Source organism: Lontra canadensis, unplaced genomic scaffold, assembly GCF_010015895.1.
Source record: "Lontra canadensis isolate GAN:19392208 unplaced genomic scaffold, GSC_riverotter_1.0 scaffold191, whole genome shotgun sequence".
Classification (NCBI taxonomy): domain Eukaryota; kingdom Metazoa; phylum Chordata; class Mammalia; order Carnivora; family Mustelidae; genus Lontra; species Lontra canadensis.
Genome location: NW_022631185.1, coordinates 1,223,445 through 1,246,440, shown reverse-complemented (window position 1 = coordinate 1,246,440; position 22,996 = coordinate 1,223,445). Strand labels below are relative to the sequence as shown.

General features: G+C 43.1%; 1 protein-coding gene across 1 annotated transcript; it reads left to right on the top strand.

Moving 5' to 3' along the window:
• Nucleotides 1-5,293: 5,293 nt before the first annotated feature.
• ZNF329 (zinc finger protein 329) lies at nucleotides 5,294-21,145 on the top strand. Its single transcript, XM_032847677.1, has 2 exons — nucleotides 5,294-5,340; nucleotides 19,012-21,145. Exon 2 carries the CDS (start codon nucleotides 19,075-19,077, stop codon nucleotides 20,638-20,640), a length of 1,566 nt encoding a protein of 521 aa, XP_032703568.1. The 5' UTR covers nucleotides 5,294-5,340; nucleotides 19,012-19,074; the 3' UTR covers nucleotides 20,641-21,145.
• Nucleotides 21,146-22,996: the final 1,851 nt, after the last annotated feature.

The window sequence follows — 22,996 nt, the reverse complement described above, 5'->3', positions numbered from 1 at the left end:
TGGGGGAAATCTCTGTTACTTTTTCTGTTGTTTTCCTCACTGCTATACCCAAATGGTGGCTCCAGTGGACAGAACTGAACTCTTAAAGAACCCCAAATTTCTGGCCAGAGATACTAGGAAAAAGAGCTGCTGGGTGCCCAAGTTTGTGTGGGCGGGGAGGGGGGATCCTGGTAAGGAGAGAGCTGAAGAAGAGCATCCTGAAATCCATTTCTGAACTGACGTAAATCCTGGCCTCACCCTCGTGAGGAAATATTGAAACAGCCAAAAGGAAAGGGTTTGGGAACTAAAATATAAGCCACCACCAAAATTCTAGAATAACTCTGAGTGATGCATATGTCAGGTAGACCCACACACCATACCAGAACTTAAAACAGCTGACACTGGAGGGCAACTGGGTGGCTCAGTTGATTAAGCCTCCAGCTTCTGCTCAGGTAGTGATCTCAGGGTCCTAGAATAGAGCCCGACAGTAGCTCCCTACTCAGCATGAGATCTGTTTCCCCTGTCCCTCTGCCCCCCCACCTCAGTTCCTGCTCTCCCTGTCTCTCTCTCAAATAAAATAAAATAAAACTGAACTGACATTGGAACCATCATCCGCTGAAAATGAGGCAGAACTTACAGTTTAAACCTAGCTGGGTTGATTGCTGATAAAACAAAAAATCAACATTTTCCAGCTGATTTTAACAAATCTCAGTCTTATCACATAATATTCAAAATATCCAGGACACAATGCAAATTATTTGACATAAAGAGAACCAGGCAAGTGAACAATGACCAACACTTAAAGGAAAAGACCTGGATGCCAATCCTGAGATGAACCAGTTGTTGCAATTATCAAAGACCTTAAAGCAGCTATTGTAACTATGTTCCATGAGGTAAAGGTAAACACAGATGAAATGGAAAGATAGAATTCTTAGTAGAAGCTTAAATTAGAGGCACCTGGGTGGCTCAGTGGGTTAAGCCTCTGCCTTCGGCTCAGGTCATGATCTCAGGGTCCTGGGATCGAGACCCGCATCGGGCTCTCTGCTCAGCGGGGAGACTGCTTCCTCCTGCTCCCTCTGCCTGCCTCTCTGCCTGCTTGTGTGCTCTCTCTGTCAAATAAATAAATAAAAAATCTTAAAAAAAATACTTTCCCCTCCTTAGTTGATCCAGTATATTTCCTATTCTACTATTGGTCTCTCTCCACTTTTACAACTAAACTTTTTTTTTTTTTTAAGATTTTATTTATCTGACAGACAGAGATCACAAGCAGGCAGAGAGGCAGGCAGAGGGAGAGGAGGAAGCAGTCTTCCCGCTGAGCAGAGAGCCCGATGCGGGTCTCGATCCCAGGACCCTGAGATCATGACTGGAGCCGAAGGCAGCGGCTTAACCCACTGAGCCACCCAGGCGCCCCTAAATAAATAAAATCTTAAAAAAAAAAAAAAGTTTAAATTAGACCATATGTGAATTTGGAACAGAAAAATAAACACCTGAAATAAAGAGTTCACCAAATGGATGTGCTCCGGAGCAGAATAAAATAAGAGGAAAGAATCAATAAAGTGGAATGAAGATCAAGCTGAAAATAGGCATAACAAAACAAACAAAAATAATGAAAAGAGCCTCAGTGACCTATGGGACAGTATCAAAATGTCTAAAGTGTCATTAAAGCATTGGGAAAGGAAAAAAAGATTGGTAAGAAAAAAATACTTTAAGAAATAATGGCAAAAAAAAAAAAAAAATAGCCACCTGTGTGTGGCCAGGCTCAACCACATGGCCTTTGCTCTGTATAAGTTAGTCTGCGAGGCTGGGAAAGGTTGCTCTCTCTTTAAGTGATGGCCCGACCAGTTGGTTTGATTCTCGATGCTTGGCACGAAATAAAGCTTTGCTTGACCTTTTAAAAAAAAAAAAAAAGGAAGGAGGGGAGGGAAGGAAGAAAGGGGGAGAATATTGAAAGAAACAAGAAAAAATATTTTTAAAAAGGAAATATTTAATGTAAGAGAATAATGATTCCAGCAATGGTGGATTTCACATTAGAAATCACAGAAGCTACAAAACAGTAGGAAAACAACTTTAAAGTGCTGAAAGAAAAAAAAAAAAAAAACCCTGCTAAATGAAAGCTCTATATCTACCAAAACTATCCTTCAGAAATGAAGCAAAGGAAAGGCATTCTTAGGTGAAAAAAAAGTGACTTCATCACCAGCATACCTGCTCTCTTAAAATGTTAATGGAAGTTCTGCAGGCTGAAAGGAAATGATACCAGAAGAATAACTGGTATCCTAACATTTCCTCTCAAATTCTTTAAAATATGCATTGTTGACTTTAAAATTAAAAGTAATTTTACCAGCAAAAATAGGTTTATTTGGGAATAGCAGAGGGTTGCATTTTGGGGTAAAAAAGCTACAGCAAGACCACAAGCTAGCCAGAAAACAGAGGAGAGGGATGTTATTTTATGGGGAAGAAAGAGGAAGTTGGGAAGGAGTGTTTTGAGCAAAACTCCATTGGAGAAAAGTTAGAGTTTGGGATGATGACAGTTTCTCATTGACTGAGTTGTAGGGGCAGTTGATTTCTTGTGGGACTGAGTTGATTTCTTTCCATCTTTTCCAGCTGGGGCCTGCAATTGATGATTCTTTCCTATTGAGATTCTTCTGTTAGAGTCTGTTATCAACGATTCTTGACCTGGAGTGGTACAGCATGACAGCTCCAACTTTTGGCCTCCGTTTTAGTGAGACTTCCCTGTGTGATTTTCACAGCATGAACATAGAAAGCAAATACTGTAACATTGCCTGAGGTCTTTTCAATATATGATGATATAATACATATAAGTAAAGAGATCTATATGACTGTAGGGCATCTATATTTTATTTATTTTAATTTTTTTTAGCATTAACTTTTATTTATTTTTAAGATTTTATTTATTTGACAGACAGAGATCACAAGTAGTCAGGCAGACAGAGAGGGGGAAGCAGGCTCCCCGCTGAGCAGAGAGCCCGATGTGGGGCTCGATCCCAGGACCCTGAGATCATGACCCAAGCGAAAGGCAGAGGCCTTAACCCACTGAGCCACCCAGGCGCCCCTAGGACTGCACTTCTGAGGGAGACTGGAGTGCAGTTAGTTTAGGTATTAAGTCCTGGTTTGGTGGCTTGGCCTAAGTAATACCATCTTGGGTCTGTGGTTTTCTTTTTTTAAACATTTTTATTAAGTAAGCTCTACATCCATAGTGTGGCTCAAACTCACAAATTCAAGATCAAGAGTCACATGCTCCACTGACTGAGCCAGCCAGGTGCCCCTGTGGTTTTCTTTTTAACATAGAAAAGCTGCAAATAATAGACTTTCATAGACCTTTCACCAGCTTCCCCTAATGCTAACATTTTAGGTAGCCATGACATACTTACCAAACCGAGGAAATTACCAGGGTGCCTGGATGGTTCTAGTGGCAAGAGTTCACAACTCCTGATCTCAGGGTTGAGTCTGAGTCCTCCATGTTGGGTGTAGAAATAACTTTAAAAACAACAACTAGGTGGGGCACCTGAGTGACTCAGTTAAGCATCTGCCTTCTGCTCACGTCCTGATTTCCTGATCAGTCCTGGGATGGAGCGTGTTTCAGGCTCTCTCCTCAGCCAGGGCCTGCTTCTCCCTCTCCCTGCTGCTCCCCCTGCTTATGCTCTCTCTCTCAAATAAAAGTCTAAAAATAAAATAAACAACTAGGAAATGACCACTGGTTCACTGTTAATGACTGAAGTACAAACTTGAATTCTGTTTTTCCCCAAACGTCCACTTTTGTTCTAGGATCCCACATTTCATTTATTTGTGGTATCTCCTTAGTCTTATCCAGTCGGTGACAATTCCTTCATCTTTCCTTCGCTTTCATGACCCTGACCCTTCTACTTAGTACTGCTCAGTTATTTTCGGTAATGTCGCTCAGTTTGGCTTTGGTGCTTTTAATGATTACATTGAGACAGTGCATTTTTGACAAGAATTCCAGAGAAGTGATGGTTAAGGTGGTGCCTGCCAGTTTTCTCCATTATCAGGTACTGTTTTCCCCTTTAGAATAAAAAAATACATTGGTGGAAATTCTTTGAGTCTCCTCATCCTTTCCCAGGCTGTGCTGGAGGATCCCGACCTAGGACCCTGGGCCTCAAACCCTGTTGGGGCTACTCTGGGGGGTCGCACATTCTTCCCCAATGTTACTGCTGGATGGTGGGAATACGAGTATTACTTTTTTTTTTTTTTTAAGATTTTATTTATTTATTTGACAGAGATCACAAGTAGGCAGAGAGGCAGACAGAGGGAGAGGGGGAAGCAGGCTCCCTGCTGAGCAGAGAGCCCAATGCAGGGCTCGATCCCAAGACCCTGAGATCATGACCTGTGTGGAAGGTAGAGGCCTAACCCACTGAGCCACCCAGGCGCCTCAGCATTATTTTCTACATGTATCTAAATTGTTATTGGAATTATTAATTACACATATGGAATTACACATGTGGAATTAATAATTACACATATGTACATAAAATTGAGAACAAGTATTTTTCAAAGCATATTTTCTGCTTGTTACCAATATATATTTTCCATAATGTATTTACTGATTTTTATTAATATTCTATCTAAAATCCTTACTTAGCTGTCTTATTCAAAATTGTGTAGTTTGTTCTAAGGAAATAATTATATTGTCAACGAATAATGAGATGTACTTACCTGAATTTTTAACTTCTCTTTCTCAGAAATAAATGATAAATTAATAAATGATAAATTATAAATAAATGATAAATTATGGTATAAAATTATGGTATATATTATAGTATATGCTATAGAATTATGGTACCTATTATGGTATACAATTTATTTTAAAATTATTAAGTTGTATTAATTAAATTATAACTAGAATTAAATTACATTAAATTATTTAAAATTATAAAATATGCTGTAAATAAACATAAGGCTGCACAATCATGATGGCGTCGGATTAGAACCATAAGAGAAAAAAATTACCCGTGAGCCCGTATTGATTTCAATAAATATTCGGGTCAGTAAGTAAAAAGGGGAGTAGGGACGGCTCTGCCGGAGAACTTTCTCCCCCGACCGGCGCTGCTGGGGTCAAGGATGAGCGAGGTGCAAACGCGGGGCGGCCGAGGCCTAGTCTGCAACCCCCTCCAGCCCCGCCGGGCCCAGGCGGAGGGGTACACCGGCCGCGGGGTCCACGAGAGGCGACACACGAGCGGCGACACATCGCACAGACCCGTTTCCACGGCCCGCGGAGGTCGCAGCCGCGGAGGTTCCTGGGATGCGCACATCCGGGTCCCGGCGCGCGCACGCGTACCCACCCCAAACATGGCCGCCGTCTCGCGCCCGGCTGCCTGCCCACCTGAGGTGAGTCCCACCGCGCGCTGGACCTCTCGGTTCCTCACCCTCCCTGTGGACGGTGATGTGTGTGTGTGTGTGTGTGTGTGTGTATGTGTGTAGGGGGGCGTGCTGAGGCGGGGAGAGGTCTGGCGAATCCTGGTGAATCCTGGTGTGGCGTGTGCGGCGCGTCCGCGGGCGGTTTACGAGGGCAGTGGGCGCGTCCGGCTCGCAGGGGCGCGGGTCGGCCCGGGGCACTACTGCCCCAGCGACGAAGAACGCAACGTCTCCCGCGGGTGTGGACGCACCCGGCGGGGTGAGGACGCTTCTGTTCTTTTCTGCGCGTCGCTCCGGGGTTCCGCGTTCCCGTCCGGCTGGCCCTTCCGCAGGGACCGTTCAGCCCCGCCTGCCTGATGGCCCGGCCGCGCTTCTGCCGGGAGCCGGTGGGTCCCGGTCGGTGGGTCTCAGGCCCGAGTGGCCGCGTTGCGCCGGCGGACTGTGCGGTTTCCCGTGGAGCCCCGCAGGGGTCAGATCCCGGTTTTCCTCCACCTAAGAGCTGCCCAGCCAGTTCCTGCTGCTCCCAGCGAGGGCCGCGCTTCCCCACCCGTTTCGTGGGTGTCCGGCTTTACTGCTTCGTGTCGTTCGCTTTCCCGACTCCTCTTTCCGCACTGGTTCGTGGAGGAAGTGTTTGTACATACAAAGAAGCTGACGTCTTGTGCTACCTCATGCCGACCGCTTAAGATCTGCTCTGCTTGCTTTATCCTACGTATTCCTCTGTCCGTCTTTTCAACCATCCATTCATCTTTTGGGGGAACATTTAAAGTGATTTGCAGGGGCGCCTGGGTGGCTCAGTGGTTGAAGCCTCTGCCTTCAGCTCAGGTCATGATCTCGGGGTCCTGGGATCGAGCCCCGCATCGGGCTCTCCGCTCAGCGGGGAGCCTGCCTCCTCCTGTCTCTCTCTGCCTGCCTCTCTGCCTACTTGTGATCTGTCTGTCAAATAAATAAAAAATAAAAAAAAAAATAAAGTGAGTTGCAGATTTTACAGAGCTCCCCCCTCAAGCACCTTATTATTGCTCTTCGAAAAATTTGAGGCAAAACTGACTTAGAGTGAAACGGTGAAATGCATAGATCTTCGTTGTGCCACTGGATGAGTTTTGACAAATAGAGCCCAAAGCTTTATCAAAATTACCGTCACCCCAGAAAGGCCCGTTATTCTTTGCCAGTAAAGAACACGGGGGTTGGGGCGTCGCCTGGGAGAAAAAAGAAAAAGAAAGAAAAAGAAAAGAGCTTTATTTATTTTTAAAAGATTCTGTTTATTTATTTGACAGAAGAGAGATCACAAGTAGGTAGAGAGGCGGGCAGGGTGAGGCGGGGAGGCTCCCCGCTGAGCAGAGCGCCCAACGTGGAACACGATTCCAAGACCCTGAGATCATGACCCGGGCCAAAGGCAGAGACCCAACCACTGAGCCACCCAGGCGCCCCAGAAAAGAGCTTTATTGAGATATAATTTATATAGTATACCATTCACCATTTAAGGTTTACAAGTCAGTGTTTCTAAGTATACTCACTAGGTTGTGAATATATCGCTATCAATTTTTAAATATTCTCTCTTTTTTTTAAGATTTTATTCATTTATCTGGTAGAGACACAGCGACAGAGGGAGAGAACACATGGGCTCACAAGCAGGGGGAGTGGGAGAGGGAGAAGCAGGCTTCCCACTGAGCAAGGAGCCCAAGGCAGAACTCAATCTCAGGACCCTGGGATCATGACCTGAGCCAAAGGCAGACGCCCAGCGACTGAGCCACCCAGGTGCCCCCAATTTTTAAAATATTTTCATCACCCCCCCCCAAATAAAACCTATGCCCATTAGCAGTCAGTCCTTGTCTTTTATCCCTCCAAACTCTAGACAGTAATTAATCTACTTTATGTCTCTATGCATTTGCCTATTCTAGACATTTTAAATAAATGACCATTCAATAAATAGTCCTTTTGGGGGCTTTCCTTGACTTAGCATGATGTTTTCAGGGATCATCTGTGTAGGAGAGTAGCATCTGTCAGTACCTAGCTTATTTTTATGGATGAGAAATGTTTCGTTGATTGGTGTACCTCATTTTGTTTATCAGTTCATCAGTAGGTGGACATTTGAGTTGCTTCCACTTTTTGGATATTGTGAATAATGCTTCTGTAAAGATTCATGTATGCTTTTTAAAATTTTTTATTTTTTGGTGGATGTGTGTTTTCATTTCTCTTGGATAACGACCTAGGAATGAAACCTATTACAGTCATCCTACTGGATGTGAAGCGGAAGCTGAATGTGGTATTGATATGCATTTTCCTAATAGTTGCTGGTGTTGAGCATCTTTTCATAGTGTTTATTTGGCCATTTATATATTTCTTGGGAGAATTACCAATTCAGATCCTTTGCCCCTTTATTAAGTGGGTTATTGATCTGCTGCTCTGCAGAGAGCCTGCTTCTCCCTCTCTCTCTGCTGCTCCCTTGCTTATGTGCTCGCGCGCTCTCTCTCTCTCATACAAATAAATAAAATCTTTTAAAAAAAAGAAAAAAAAAAGCGTTACAGGATCTTAACTGAGCCAGCCAGATGCCTCTCTGAGGGTTGTATTTTTGTTTTTGTTTTCTTTTGTCACTTTCTTAGTGAAGTTCTTTGAAGCACAAATACTTTAATTTGATTAGTCAACTTTATTTTTTTTAAAGATTTATTTATTTATTTATTTATTTTAAAAGATTTTATTTATTTATTTGATAGACAGAGATCACAAGCAGGCAGAGAGAGAGGAGGAAGCAGGCTCCCTGCCGAGCAGAGAGCCCGATGCGGGGCTCGATCCCAGGACTCTGGGATCATGACCCGAGCTAAAGGCAGAGGCTTTAATCCACTGAGCCACCCAGGCACCCTATCTATTTTTTTTTTTTTTTTGATCACTTGTGCTTTTGTGTTGTACCTGCTTCTGAAAATCTATGCCTATATTTCTTTTAAGAATTTTATGATTTCAGCTTTCATATTTAGGCCTGTGATCTATTTTGAGTTAATTTTTGTGTAATGCTCACTCTTTGTGATCAATAGTTTCCACTGTGTGTTTTACTATTCTGGAATATGTATAAAAGAAATTTTATAGATAATATTAAACATCCATGGGGACGCCTGGGTGGCTCAGTTGGTTAAGCAGCTGCCTTCGGCTCAGGTCATGATCCCAGCGTCCTGGGATCGAGTCCCACACCGGGCTCCTTGCTCTGCAGGGAGCCTGCTTCTCCCTCTGCCTCTGCCTGCCATTCTGTCTGCCTGTGCTCGCTCTCTCTCCCTCTCTCTCTGACAAATAAATAAAATCTTTAAAAAAAAAAAAATATTAAACATCCATGTAACTTAAAAATGCTAAAGTCTTACATGCATAAAAAGAATCAATAAAAGGAAAGGCAGGGACCCCTGGGTGGCTCAGTGGGTTAAGCATCTGTCTTTGGCTCAGGTCATGATCCTGTAGTCCCAGGATTGAGCCCATCATCGGGCTCCCTGTCAGTGAAGAGTCTACCTCTCCCTCTCCTTCTGCTTCTCCCCAGCTGCTCTCTTGCTCTCTCTTGCTCACTTACTCTCTCAAATAAATAAAATGTTAAAAAAAATACAGGAAAGGCATTTGTGTAAAAATATGTGTTTCTTTATTTAAATGCTTGGGCACAATACCTTAGAAGACATAAGAAGCAGTCCAGTGCTGAAGGTTTGAATTAAGACAAACAGGACAGGAATAAGTTACTGTCCTCAGTGAAACTGAGCGGGGTGTGTATGTGGATACTGCTGGAACTGTGAGGGCTGCGGTTGGACCCAGACCAGCTGTATTGCATGGAAAAGGGAGACAGACCTTACTTTGCTGAAAGCAGATTCTAAGTACAGATGCATTAAGGCAGCCCAGGCTGTTGAGATGAGTTGGGACTTAGTCACAGGTGGAGGATCCGTCACCCCTTGTCATTTGGCCTGGAACAGCATCAGGACAATTTATGACAGAAAATAACTCCTCAGACCTGAGGTCTCACCTCAGCCTGTGTGGGACAACATTCAGTGTGTGAAAGGCCTTGGAGACCACCTTCTTTGATGGCCACGGGAAGAGGACAGGCTGGGGAGAGTACTGGTGCTTCAGAGAAGTAGTATGATGGACATCTGAGGACAGGGTCAGAAGAAGAGTTGGGGAGAAACGGAACCCCCAAAATATGTATATGGCATCAAGGTGAATTTTTTAACAGCATAAATTTTGTATTATACTACTAAAAGGAATAGTACATAAATATATAGGAAGTCAATAATCTGAGATATTTATTTATTTATTTATTTTCTTAAAGATTTTATTTATTTATTCGACAGAGAGAGAGAGAGAGAGATCACAAGCAGCCAGAGAGGCAGGCAGAGAGAGGGGAAGCAGGCCCCCGCTGAGCAGAGAGCCTGATGCGGGGCTTGATTCCAGGACCCTGAGACCATGACCCAAGCCAAAGGCAGAGGCTTAACCCACTGAGCCACCCAGGCACCCCGATATTTATTTTTTTAAAGTTTTACTTATTTATGTAATCTCTGCACCCAGTGTGTGGCTTGACTCACAACCCTAGAATCAAGAGTCGGCATGTTCTGAGCCAGACAGATGCCCCAACCTGAGATATATATATTTTTCCAACCTGAGATATTTTTAAGACAACCTTAATTAACAAAATTCAGTATAATTCCTATCTTAAATTTTCTAATATTATTTCCCCAAAGCCTGTTCTAATATCCTCCTGTGTACTGGAGATCATTTGCCTTTTTTTTTTTTTTTTCAAAAAGACTTTATTTATATATTATATAGAGAGAGTGCATGAGAGAGAGAGCACAAGCAAGAAGGAGGGGTGGAGGGAGGAGCAGACTCCATCCTGTTAAACAGGGAGCCGGATGTGGGACTCAGTCCCAGGATTTTGGGATCATGGCCTTAGCCAAAAGCAGATGCTTAACTGACTGAGCCACCCAGGTGCCCCAGGTCTGTCTCTGTCTCTCTCTCTTTTTTTTTCCTGTAATCTCACTATGGCCCTCAGGCCCTCACTGATGGAGGGTATAGTTGGAATGGCCAGTTTTTGTCAAGGAGATGTAGAATAGGCAAGGAGTCCATAAATTCAGGGAATTAGCCTGATTTCTTTTTAGCTTGCTTCTCTTGAATGAAGGCACCTTTTTCTTAATGTCTTGTAGTACATGAAGTGTTGTTATGTTCTAAGGTATCCCAAGTTGATACCTGCAGGGACTTTGGTCCACAGGGTGTTCGAACATCATGTGGTCCTGAGCCCGGTAGCAAATCTAGTATTCCCGGCTGCCTGCAGCTTTCTGACAACCTAACACCTCCCCGGATTTTGAGATGCTCGCCGGAAGTACTATCAAGGTCAAGAGCTCTGATTCAGGGTGGAAGAGACTATGTCTAGCATCACTGGCATCATTCTTGAAGGTGTAAATTTACTTATTACAGGTTTATTGAGATTTAATTCATAATATCATATGACTCATCGAAAGTGCACAAGTCAGTGGTTTTTAGTATATTCACAAAGTTGTGCAACCATCACCACTGGGTAATTCCAAAATGTTTTCATTAGGCCAGCAAGAAACCATGTACCCATTAGTAATCATTCCCCTTTTCTCCCAGCTCCTGGCAACCACAAATTGATGTTCTGTCTATATGGGATTGTCTGTTCTGGACATTTCATGAGATCATATAAAACGTAGTCTTTTGTGTCAGCGTTCTTTCACTGAATGTAATGTTTTTAAGCTTCATCTATGTTGTTAGACCATGTATTAGTAATTCGTTCCTTCTTATGGCTGAACAATATTCCATTGTGTGGATTTCTGTGTTTTGTTTAGCCATTCCTCAGTTGTTAGACATTTATTTGAGGGTTGTTTTTTTTTAAGATTTTATTTATTTATTTGACAGAGAAAGAGAGAGATCACAAGTAGGCAGAGAGGCAGGCAGAGTTGGGGAGGGGGAAGCAGGCTCCCTGCTGAGCAGAGAGCCAGATGTGGGGCTCAATCCCAGGATCCTGAGATCATGACCTGAGCTGAAGGCAGAGGCTTAACCCACTGAGCCACCTAGGTGCCCACTTTTGTTTGTTTTTTTGTTTTAAAATATTTTATTTATTTATTTGACAGACAGAGATCACAAGTAGGCAAAGAGGCAGGCAGAGAGAGGGGGAAGCATGTTCCCTGCTGAGCAGAAAGCCCAATGCGGGGCTGGATCCTAGGACCCTAAGATCATGACCTGAGCCTAAGGCAGAGGCTTAAACCCACTGAGCCCCCCAGGTGCCCACTAGGGGCCCCTTTATTTGAGTTTCTACTTTTTGTTTATCATGAATAGTGCTGCTATCAACTTGTAATTTGTGTACAAGTTTATGTGTTGGACATATGTTTGCATTTTTCCTGAGTAGAAAACCAGGAGTAGAGTTGATAAAGTTTAACATAACTATCTTAAACTTTTTTTTTAAAGATTTTATTTATTTATTTGTTTATTTATTTATCTATCTTAGAGGGTCGGAGGAGAGGAGGAGGGAAACGGAAAGGGAGAGAATCCCAAGCAGACTCCGAGTGGAGCCATATGTAGGGCTTGATCCCACAACCCTGAGATCATGGCGTGAGCCAAAACCAAGAGTCGGATGTTCAACTGACTGAGCCAGCTCGGTGCCTTGTTATTGTCTGTTTTTTATATTGACCACACTCATGCTTATGAAGTGGTATCTCACTGTGGTTTTGATTAGCATTTCCCCAATGACCATGATGTTGATCATCTTTTCATGTGCTTATTGGCCATCTGTATGTCTTCTTTGGAGACATGCCTGTTCACATCCATTGCCTCTTTTTAAAATTTGAGTTGTTTTGTTTTTGAGTTGTTAGAGTTTTTTTATATTTTCTATATATAAGTCCATTATTAGTTGTATGCTTTTTAAATAGTTTCTCCCATTTGATGGGTTAACATTTCACTTTTTAAAAGAATTTTATTTATTTATTTGACAGAGAGAGAGGGAGCGAGAGCGCAGGCAAGCAGAGTAGCAGATAGAGGGAGAGGGAGAAGCAAGCTTCCTGTTGAGCAAGGAGCCCAGTTTGGGGCTTGATCCCAGGACCCTGGGAATTGTCACCTGAGCTGAAGGCAGTCTCTTAACAAGCTGAGCCACTCAGGTGCCCAACGTTTCACTTTCTTAGTGGTGTCTAACTCGTACTGCAATAAAGGAGATAGCTATTACAGATTGAATGGGTGTTCCCTTTGCTCCTCAAGGCCCATTCTCCATATGCCCACAACAGTCATGATCACAGCTTTGGTAGGTGTCTTGCTAGGGCATTACTTGCAGAATATGTGTGTCTAGAAAATTTCCCCAAGTGATATTTTGGTGTATATATGTCTGACTCATTTCTTTTAAGAACACAAATGCATCCTTCCCCTACAGACCCGAAGGAAGGTGCTCTCTATCTCTTGTCTTCACGGGACATCCACAGGCCATCCAGGCCCCAGTGCACTCAGGAGACCCAGTATGGGAAACATGCAGTATGGTGGCAGGGCAGCCTTAGGAGGCCTTTTCTGTAGGTGAGGAATGCAAAACGTTCAGGAGTAACATTTTGTGACATGGTCCTACTCCCACCTAGCCCCTCCATATCAGCGTTGAATGCTGTGGATGTAGCAGGTGTTTTCACATTATGTGTGATGTTTACTTTGATTCCTTGTGTCCCTAATAGTTACGAATTTTCATCAAGAGTTGAGTTTCCTTAAAGTACTTTCTGAATTTATTGATATAGGTTAAGGGGATCTACGACTTGAATCTGAGAGCAGTTTGGTATGAGTTTGGGTGAGATTTCCTCAAATTACTTTCTTAATTTATTGAGACAGGGTGTAGGGGACTACTTCTTTCAGAAGATATGGGGAATTACATTAGTAGACATTCTAATTTGTGTGTGTGTGTGTGTTTTAAGGATTTTATTTATTTATTTGACAGGGAGAGATGCAGTGAGAGAGGGAACACAAGCAGGGGAAGTGGAAGAGGGAGGAGCAGGGAGCCTGATGCAGGGCTCTATCCCAGGACCATGGGATCCTGAACTGAGCTGAAAGCAGACGTTTAATAACTGAGCCATCCAGGTCCCCCTAAACATTCTAATGTTTTACAGTCCTTACATTCTTAGGATAAATCCAATGTTGCCATTTTGGTAACTTTCTTCTGTGTCTTAGTTAAATCCCCTTTTCATGATTGATAGTGCTAATGTGTGCCTTCTCTTTTTCTTGGGTCACTCTTGCCAAAGTATGTCTTTCAAATAACAGACTTGGTTTTCAGATAACAGATTTGGTTTTCTTTTTTTTTTTTAAGATTTTTTATTTATTTATTTGACAGAGATCACAAGTAGGCAGAGAGGCAGGAAGAGAGAGAAAGGAAGGGAAGCAGGCTTGATGCTGAGCAGAGAGCCCGAATGTGGGGCTTGATCCCAGGACCCCGGGTTCATGACCTGAGCTGAAGGCAGAGGCTTTAACCCACTGAGCCTCCCAGGCACCTGATTTTCTTTATCTTCTTGTATATTCTTTATTTTGTTCTTTAATTTCTGCTGTTACCTTTATTATCACCTTCCTTCTATTTCCTGTTGGCTTACTCTTTCGCTCTTTCCCGTAAGTCTTAAGATGAACCGTGACTTAGTCTTTTTATTTATTTATTTATTTATTATTTTTTAAAAAGATTTTATTTATTTGTCTTTTTTTTTTTTTAACATAAGCCTTAAAGGTCAATATTTCCTGAGGAATGGTGTTAGCTGCATCCTGATTTGCCACGTTTTGAGATGTACCATTTCCATTGTTCAGTTTGGTTCTAGGTGTTTTCTAATTTCTGTTGAGATTTCTCTTTGATCTCTGAATTCTGAGAAATAGGTTTTTGTTTTTCCCAATAAGTAGAACTTTGTTTTACTTACTGTTTTTCTTGTATTTGGTTTTCTTTCTGCCACTGGTTCTTAACTTGACCACATTTCTAGTTAAGAGGTTGGGGTCTGGGGTGCCTGGGTAGCTCAGTCATTTAAGAGTCTGCCTTCTGCTCAGGTCATTACCCCAGGGTCCTGGGATAGAGCCCTGCATCAGACTCCCTGCTCCTCCCTCTCCCACTTCCCCTGCTTGTGTTCCCTCTCTCACTGCGTCTCTCCCTTTCAAATAAATAAATCAAATCCTTAAAACACACACACACACACACACACACACAGGGCTCCCTGCTTGGGGGGGGGGTCTGCTGCTCCCTCTCCCTTTGCTTTCCCCCACTCCCCACTGTGCTCTTTCTCTCGCTTGCTCACTCAAATAAATAAGAATCTTAAAAATAAAAAGCAGGCTGCATGGTCTGTGTCATACTGTGGTCTTATTTTGTTTGAACTTGTTCTTTGGCCGGGTTTATTGACAGTGTTAGCGAATGTCCTACTTGTGCTCAGAAAGCACTTGTTTGGCTCTGACTGTTGTTTCGTGGCTCTTCATCCTGCTGTGGGTCAAGCTAGCTAATTACATTCTCTCCTTCGTTCTATTTTACTACAACAGGGGCTTTCTACCTCAGCACTATTGACACTTGGGGCTGGGCCATTCTGTGTTTTGAGGGACTATCCTGTGTATTTAAAGGTGTTTAGCAGCATCCCTGGCCTCTGCTTCCTAGATTCCTGTAGCATGTGCCCCCCCATTCATGACAACCTAAAATGTCTTCACACATTGTCAGATGTCCTTTGGAGAGTAACACTGAGTCTGGTTGAAAACCACTGCTCTGTGGGTTTGGAAGTTTTACATTGTATTTATTCTCTTATTTCTGATTTGACTAGGTCTAATGTGAATTCTGAGCAATGGATGGATGTCAGGACACTTAATTTTGTTATGCCTTTCCCATCTCAAAACACATTGCCATTTAACATTTTAGTCCATCCTGTTGTTAACTCCTAGTCATTGTTACTGCTGCGTTTTATGTGATGTTGTTGCGTTTGATACATTGGATTTGATTTAAATACATGTTCATCATTTCCTTCTCTTTTTGCTCTTTTTTTTCCCCTGTGAACAACTTTTCAAAAAACAAAAACAAAGAACAACTTTTCCTAATTCTTTTTTTTTTAAGATTTTATTTATTTATTTGACACAGAGAGAGAGAGGGAGATCACAAGCAGGCAGAGAGAGAGGGGAAAGCAGGCTTCCCGCTGAGCAGAGAGCCCAATGCGGGGCTTGATGCTAGGACCCTGAGATCATGACCTGAGCCAAAGGCAGAGGCTTAACCCTTAACCCTCTGAACCACCCAGGTGCCCCCAACTTTTCCTAATTCTTTTGGCTAGTATCCTTGGAGATAAACTCTTGCTTTTCTGAAGTTGTTTTTGTCTTACCCCTATGCAGTAGTGTATCTGAGAGTATTTCCCCCTCAGCACTTTTTCCCCCCAATCGGATGCTTTTATTTTTATTTTTTTCTCCACACTTTTTTTTTTTTTTTAAGATTTTATTTATTTATTTGACAGACAGAGATCACAAGTAGACAGAGAGGCAGGCAGAGAGAGAGAGAGGGAAGCAGGCTCCCTGCCGAGCAGAGAGCCCGATGCGGGACTCGATCCCAGGACCCCGAGACCACGACCCGAGCCGAAGGCAGCGGCCCAACCCACTGAGCCACCCAGGTGCCCATTTCTCCACACTTTTTAAATCAACATGTAATATGTTATTTGCCCCAGGGGTACAGGTCTGTGGGTCATCAGGCTTACACTTCACAGCACTCACCATAGCACATACCCTCCCCAATGTCCATAGCCCAACCATCTTCTCTATATCCCCCTCCCCCCGGCAACCCTCAATTTGTTTTGTGAGATTAAGAGTCTCTTATGGTTTGTCTCCCTCCTGATCCCATCTTGTTTCATTTTTTTTCTTCCCTTTCCCCCCAAGCCCCCCACTTTGCCTCTCAAATTCCTCCTATCTCCCTCAGCACTTTTTAAAAATAGATTTCATTTATTTGACACAGAGATCACAAGTGGGCAGAGAGGCAGGCAGAGAGAGAGAGGGGGAAGCATCCCCACCAAGCAGAGAGCCCGATGCGGGGCTCGATCCCAGGACCCTGAGACCACAACCTGGGCCGAAGGCAGAGGCTTAACCCACTGAGCCACCCAGGCGCCCCTCCCTCAGCACTTTTAAAATGACCTTCCATTACTTTCAGGTTTCTACTTTTGGTATTAAGTGATCTTTTGGACTCCTGGATGGCTCGGTTGGTTAAGCAACTGTCTTCAGCTCAGGTCATGATCCTGGAGTCCCAGGATCGAGTCCCACTTCAGATTCCCTGCTCAGTGGGGATTCTGCTTCTCCCTCTGACCCTCTGTCCTCTTGTGGTCTCTCTCAAATAAAACCTTAAAAAAAAAAATCTGTTAAGATAGTTTTTACTCCTTCCCCAGTGCTCTTTTTTCTCTCTGTTGGTCTTTAAGACTGTCTCCCTAGGTGTAGATTGATACCCACTTACGCTTGGGACTCATGCTTCTCAGTATGAGATGCCTACATGTGGAATTGCTGGACATTGGAATGTGCCCATTTTATGTTTTGATGCTGCTACCATTCTGTATTGCTGAGTGTACTGACCACTTCACATGCCCACCCACACTCTTTTTCCATGAGGTGCCTAAGCTTTATATTCTCATGCCTTGTTTTATTTTCTCTCGTATGAAAAGTGAGCAGATACTCATGTTTTCAGGATATTTGTGTTTTCTATAAAGTGCCTTTTGGTGTCCCTTTTCCCCTTTTTGTGCTGTTTTGTAAGAATTCTTTATAGATCTTAGGCACTTTTCCTTTGTCTCTTTTATATATTATGACATTATTTCTTCATTTGCCCCTTGTGTTTTGGCTCTTATTTGTTTTTGTTTTTGTGAGGAAATTTAAAATGTTGATATTAAATTTATTATTCTTTATCTGTGTGGTTTATGTTTATTGATCATGAAGGTGTCCTACGTAATTTAAACTTTGATTTTGTGTCAGTGTTTTTCTCCATCTAGAGTTTTTAAAAAAAATACTTCTTTCTGAGGTAAGGAGCAAATTTCATTTTGCTTAAAAGAAACGAGGAGCCAGTTGTCTTGATATCATGTAGTCAAAGGGGTAGGGGGTTGGTTAGAGGAAGATCAATATGGTGGAGACACTAGCAGCCACATACAAAATGCCGTCCATTCCCCAGGTCAGAGGCAGTGTTAGACATGATCTAACTCTCATAGTAACCCTGCAGCGTGGTCACTGACTGATCTAGGACTCTCAGACCTTCGTGTCTTCAAGTTTATGCTTTGTCCCATCCATGGAGACAGAACTCTGACTACAAAGCTGGGGTGAAAACTGCTCATTCAGCACTGTCATAAGCACATGGTGAGGTTGGGTCTTTGAAATATGTATTGAATGTCGATGTGGGCAGTGGGTGGAAGGGGCTAGCACACAAGAGCCAAGATGGTGTTCCAGTGTGAGCAGTGACCCTGGGCCTCTGGTCTCCCACATCTCAGTTTCATTCTTTTGGTGATACTTGTTTGTACTGTTCCTCCTGCTTGTTCTCTGGGGGGATGAAGATGCTCTATGGGTCTTTGAAACTGTTCTTGGCTCCGTCTCTTGACTCTCACTTTACCTTCCCCTTGTACAGGTGTTAGTTTGAAGAAGTCAGAATACCCACAAATGTAAATTGGTTCAGCCTCTGTCTAAAACAGAATGGAGTTACCTCAAGAAATTAAAAATAAAAATGCCGTATGATGTAGTAATTCCACTACTGGTTATTTACCTCCAAAAAGGAAACAAAACACTAATTGGAAAAAAATATATGCCCTACTATTCATTGCAGTATTATTTATAATAGCTAAGATACGGAAGCAACCCAAGTGCCCACTGATAGATGAATGGCTAAGATGTGGTATGTATGGGGGCGCCTCGGTGGCCCAGTGAGTTAAGCCTCTGCTTTCGGCTCAGGTCATGATCTCAGGGTCCTGGGATCGAGCCCTGTGTCGGGCTCTCTGCTCGGCAGGGAGCCTGCTTCTCCCTCTGTCTCTGCCTGCCTCTCTGCCTACTTGTGATATCTGTCAAATGAATAAATAAAATCTTAAAAAAAAAAAAAAGATGTGGTATGTATGTACGATGGGATGTTACTCGGCCGTAAAAAAGAATGAAATTTTTGCCATTTGTGACAACATGGATGGATCTAGAGGGTATTGTGTTAAGTGAAATAAGTCAAGCAGAGAAAGACAAATGCCATATGATTTCACTTATATGGGGAGTCTAAAAAACAAATGAAAAAACAAAAAGTAGAAACAAATCCATAAATACAGAGATCAAACTGATGGTTGCCAGAAGGGAAGGGTGGGGAAGTGGGTAAAATGGGTGAAGGGGATTGGGAGGTACATGCTTCTCATTATGAAATGAATAAATCACAGGGATTAAAGGTACATTGCAGGGAGTGTAATTAGTGGTATTATAGTAGTGTTACCTGATGACAGATGGTAGCTACACTGTTCTGAACTTAGCTTAACATATAGACTTGTCAAATCACTATGTCCTACACCTGAAACTAATGTAACATTGTGTGTCAAATATATGCCAATAACAAAATAAGCTGGGAAAATTTAATTAAAAAATAAAAATATGGATCCACACACCTGGCCTGTCATTATTTTTTATTCCTCTTCCAGGTATAGCTTTACATACTTAAGTCTGTCTTTTTCATTGTTTACTTTTCAGCCTGAGACATGAGATTGAAAATTACAGAATATTTCTGAGGAAGAACCAACCTGTGACGTGGAAATGGAAGGATTTACAAGAGAGGGTCCCCATCTTTCCATTCTAGGTGATAATTGGGACTGTAAGAACGGGGAGGGTTATTTGAGGCAATCAGCTTTAACTCAGGAGAAACCAGGGGCTCAGGAAGCAATTTGTGAATATTCTGGACTTGGAGAGCATTTGAGTGCAAGCTCAGACCTTCTGCCATCTAAGAGAGTACCTATAAATGGTTTTCATATATGTGATTCAGGTGTTAAAAGTTTGGATTGTGACCCAGCTTTACAGAGTTGTCAGAAAAATTATGTAGCTAAGCGAAATAGTGACAGTGACACATGTGGAAAAGTCTTCAACCACTCTGTGGAAGTTTTTCAACTTGGAAGAGATCAAACGAGAGAGAAACCTTATAAATACCCTGAAAGTGGTAAATCTTTCAACCATTTTACCCCTCTTGGTGAACAAAAAATAGCGAAAAGAGGGAAGAAACTGTATGAAGGTAAGGACTTCGGGGACATCTTTTCCCTGAGTTCATCTCTTAATGAAAACAGGAGGAATCACCTTGGAGAGAAACTGTATAAATGCACTGAATGTGGCAAATGCTTCAAACGGAACTCTTCTCTTGTTTTGCATCACCGAACTCACACTGGAGAGAAACCTTATACGTGTAATGAATGTGGAAAATCATTTTCCAAGAACTACAACCTGATTGTGCATCAAAGAATCCATACAGGAGAGAAGCCCTATAAATGCAATAAATGTGGGAAAGCCTTCAGTGATGGGTCAGCTCTCACACAACACCAGAGAATTCACACTGGTGAGAAACCTTATGAATGTCTAGAATGTGGGAAAACCTTCAACCGAAATTCGTCTCTAATTTTGCATCAAAGAACTCATACAGGAGAAAAACCATATAGGTGTAATGAGTGTGGAAAACCTTTCACCGACATCTCCCATCTCACTGTGCATCTCAGAATCCACACTGGGGAGAAGCCCTATGAATGTAGCAAATGTGGAAAGGCTTTCCGGGATGGCTCATACCTTACCCAGCATGAGAGGACTCACACTGGAGAGAAACCCTTTGAATGTGTGGAGTGCGGGAAGTCCTTCAACCGAAACTCTCACCTCATTGTACATCAAAAAATCCACTCTGGGGAGAAACCCTACGAATGTAAGGAGTGTGGGAAAACGTTCATTGAGAGTGCTTACCTCATTCGGCACCAGAGGATTCATACTGGTGAGAAGCCCTATGGCTGTAACCAGTGTCAGAAACTTTTCAGAAACATTGCTGGCCTCATCCGGCACCAGAGGACTCATACTGGTGAGAAGCCCTATGAGTGTAATCAGTGTGGCAAAGCTTTCAGGGATAGCTCCTGTCTGACCAAGCACCAGAGAATTCACACAAAGGAGACCCCATACCAGTGTCCTGAATGTGGAAAGTCCTTCAAGCAGAACTCTCACCTGGCAGTACATCAGAGACTCCACAGCAGGGAGGGCTCCAGCCAGTGTCCTCAGTGTGGGAAAACATTCAGAAGGAGCTCTTCCCTCATCCGACATCAAAGAACACACTCTGGAGAGCACCCCATGGAAATATGATGAATGTGGGCCACATTCGTCTCCTGCCTTGGTCTCAGAAAGCTGAATGAAGGAGGAATGTCTTCAGGGGTGGAACAGGAGTCTTTGAGCTACGCAGTGAATTGCTGAATGTGAGGCTTTCCTTAGCCATACTGTTAAATCTGTACAGTAAGCAACTCCTGGGGAAAACAGGATGGTAATAAGTGTAGAAAAGCCTTCAGGAATGATGTAGCCAATACCAAATGTAATAGCACACACACTGGAATAAAATCTGTGAATGTCCGCAAGATACTTCCTGGAGATGCATCAGAGTGCTTAAATAGTAGAGAGGCTGTGAATGCATTCAGTAAGTAATTGGTCTGTGGAACCCGTTAATAAGGAATGTCAGCCTTGTACATAAGCAAACTCTTAGTAGGATCCAGTATAATCAGTGAGAAAAGCTTTCGACAGCTCTTACCATCTACTCTGTGTCAGCGAAGACATCCTGGTGATAGACTGCACACAATTCTCTACCCCGGGCGATCACAGAACTATAGTTAGATTTTGCTGTTTGTATGTCTGCCTATGGCACAATCCTCTCAGACACGGAGGATTTGTTTCGGAAGGGGCGACTGGTGGAGGTTGTAGCTTGTGAGTCAACAATGAAATTGTCCCTGTGAGGACTGAAGCTGGCTTGTACCAAGATGGAAAGGGCTGCTGTTGAGAAATGTGATGTGTTACTTTAGTTGTGGAAATAAAAATATAATGAGTTCCTATGTTTCTGTTATCACCTCCCCCCATTGTTCATCCAGGACATTTCTACTTTGTTCTATGCAGTCATGCTGAACCGTAATTATGAAGGTTTTGTTACCATGCTGAAAATACTTATAATATGGTAGGCAAGAACAACAGTAAAAGAGGCATAAAATAGAAGACTTGCTGTTATTACCGCCATGTAAAGGTATGTGCACATGTGGATGTAGACTGGACGTTGGTCATGGAGAAATAAATGTGGTTTTCTTGGGGCCTACAATCATGTATGATTTTTTTTCTCTGTTATAAGCCATACTTTGTTGCTATAATAATTTTTTTTAAGATTTTATTTATTTGACAGAGATCACAAGTAGGCAGAGAAGCAGGCAGAGAGAGAGGAGGAAACAGGCTCCCCACGGAGCAGAGAGCCCAATGTGGGGCTCAATCCCAGGACCCTGAGATCACGACCCAAGCTGAAGGCAGAGGCTTAACCCACTGAGCCACCCAGGCGCCCCAGCTATAATAATTTGATAAGGAGTACAAAGAGGGAGCCAGAGGAAGGGAAATTTTGGGTTTCTTTGGATCTTTTGTTACCAGAAGGGTCACAGGGCCACTGTAAGCACAGATGGGGAACATCTGGGAAGAAGTTTTCTCTCATGAGAGAGCATCCCGTGGTTTGGGGCTTAGGAATAACTTCCTTCTTTGAGACTTGGAGGTCATTGTGAGCAGAGGATGGGTCTCAGAAAATGAGGAGAAGGAGGCCAGGGAGAGGTGTAGGATGATCTGGGGATGTCCCACCTGTGGAAATACAGTGTTGGCCACAGCTGGTTGGCATAGCCTCAGAGCCCTGTGGGTGGCTCCCCTTGAGAGCCATGGAATAAAGGCTGTGAGATAATAAATGAGATAATAAGTTTGTGTTGTTTTAAGCTGCTAAGTTTGTGGTAATTTGTAATGGCAGCGATAGAAAACTAACAAGCATTATAGGAAATTTTCACCAGCCCTTTTTCTCTCTTCTTTTGCTCTTTTCGCTTGCTTCTTCCTGAAACTCCAGCAGGCCACTGCCAATTTACATTTCCCTTCCGTACTAGTTAAGAAAAGGAGCTCCTTGGGGCAGTATAGAAGGAAATCTCTTCATTTGCTTTGGAGATACTGCAGCTGGGTACGTAGGGCTAACAGCTGAAATTGTGAGGTTGATGGACTGTGAGGAGTCTCGTGCGTTGCCCCTTAAAAGCCCTGTCCAACTCATGGCCAGTACATGGCCAAAACAATAGTTTATTGTTTTATTGGCTTTTGTTTCTAACAGATTCTATTTGAGAGAGAGCACAAGCCGGGGGAGAGGGAGAAATGGGATCCCTGCTCAGACGTGGGGCTCAATCCCAGGCCCTGGGATGACAGTCAAAGGCAGATGCTGAACTGACTGGGCTACCCAGACACCCCCAATATGACTAGTTTTAACCATATGTGCAGACCCAGTGTCGTCTTCATCCTCGCACAGGCTGGGTTGCAATTCTTCAATACAACAATCAAGAACACCTGTTGGAAGCCTACATGATGGAATCCAGATCTTGCAATGTGGAGATGATCTGGGTTATCTGGTGGTGGCAGTGTCATCACAGGGGCCCTTATAGGGTCAGAGTCAGAGGAG

What these genes read in the sequence shown, in the direction of transcription:
- ZNF329 (XM_032847677.1), top strand. Translation starts at nt 19,075, where the DNA reads ATGGAAGGATTTACAAGAGAGGGTCCCCATCTTTCCATTCTAGGTGAT.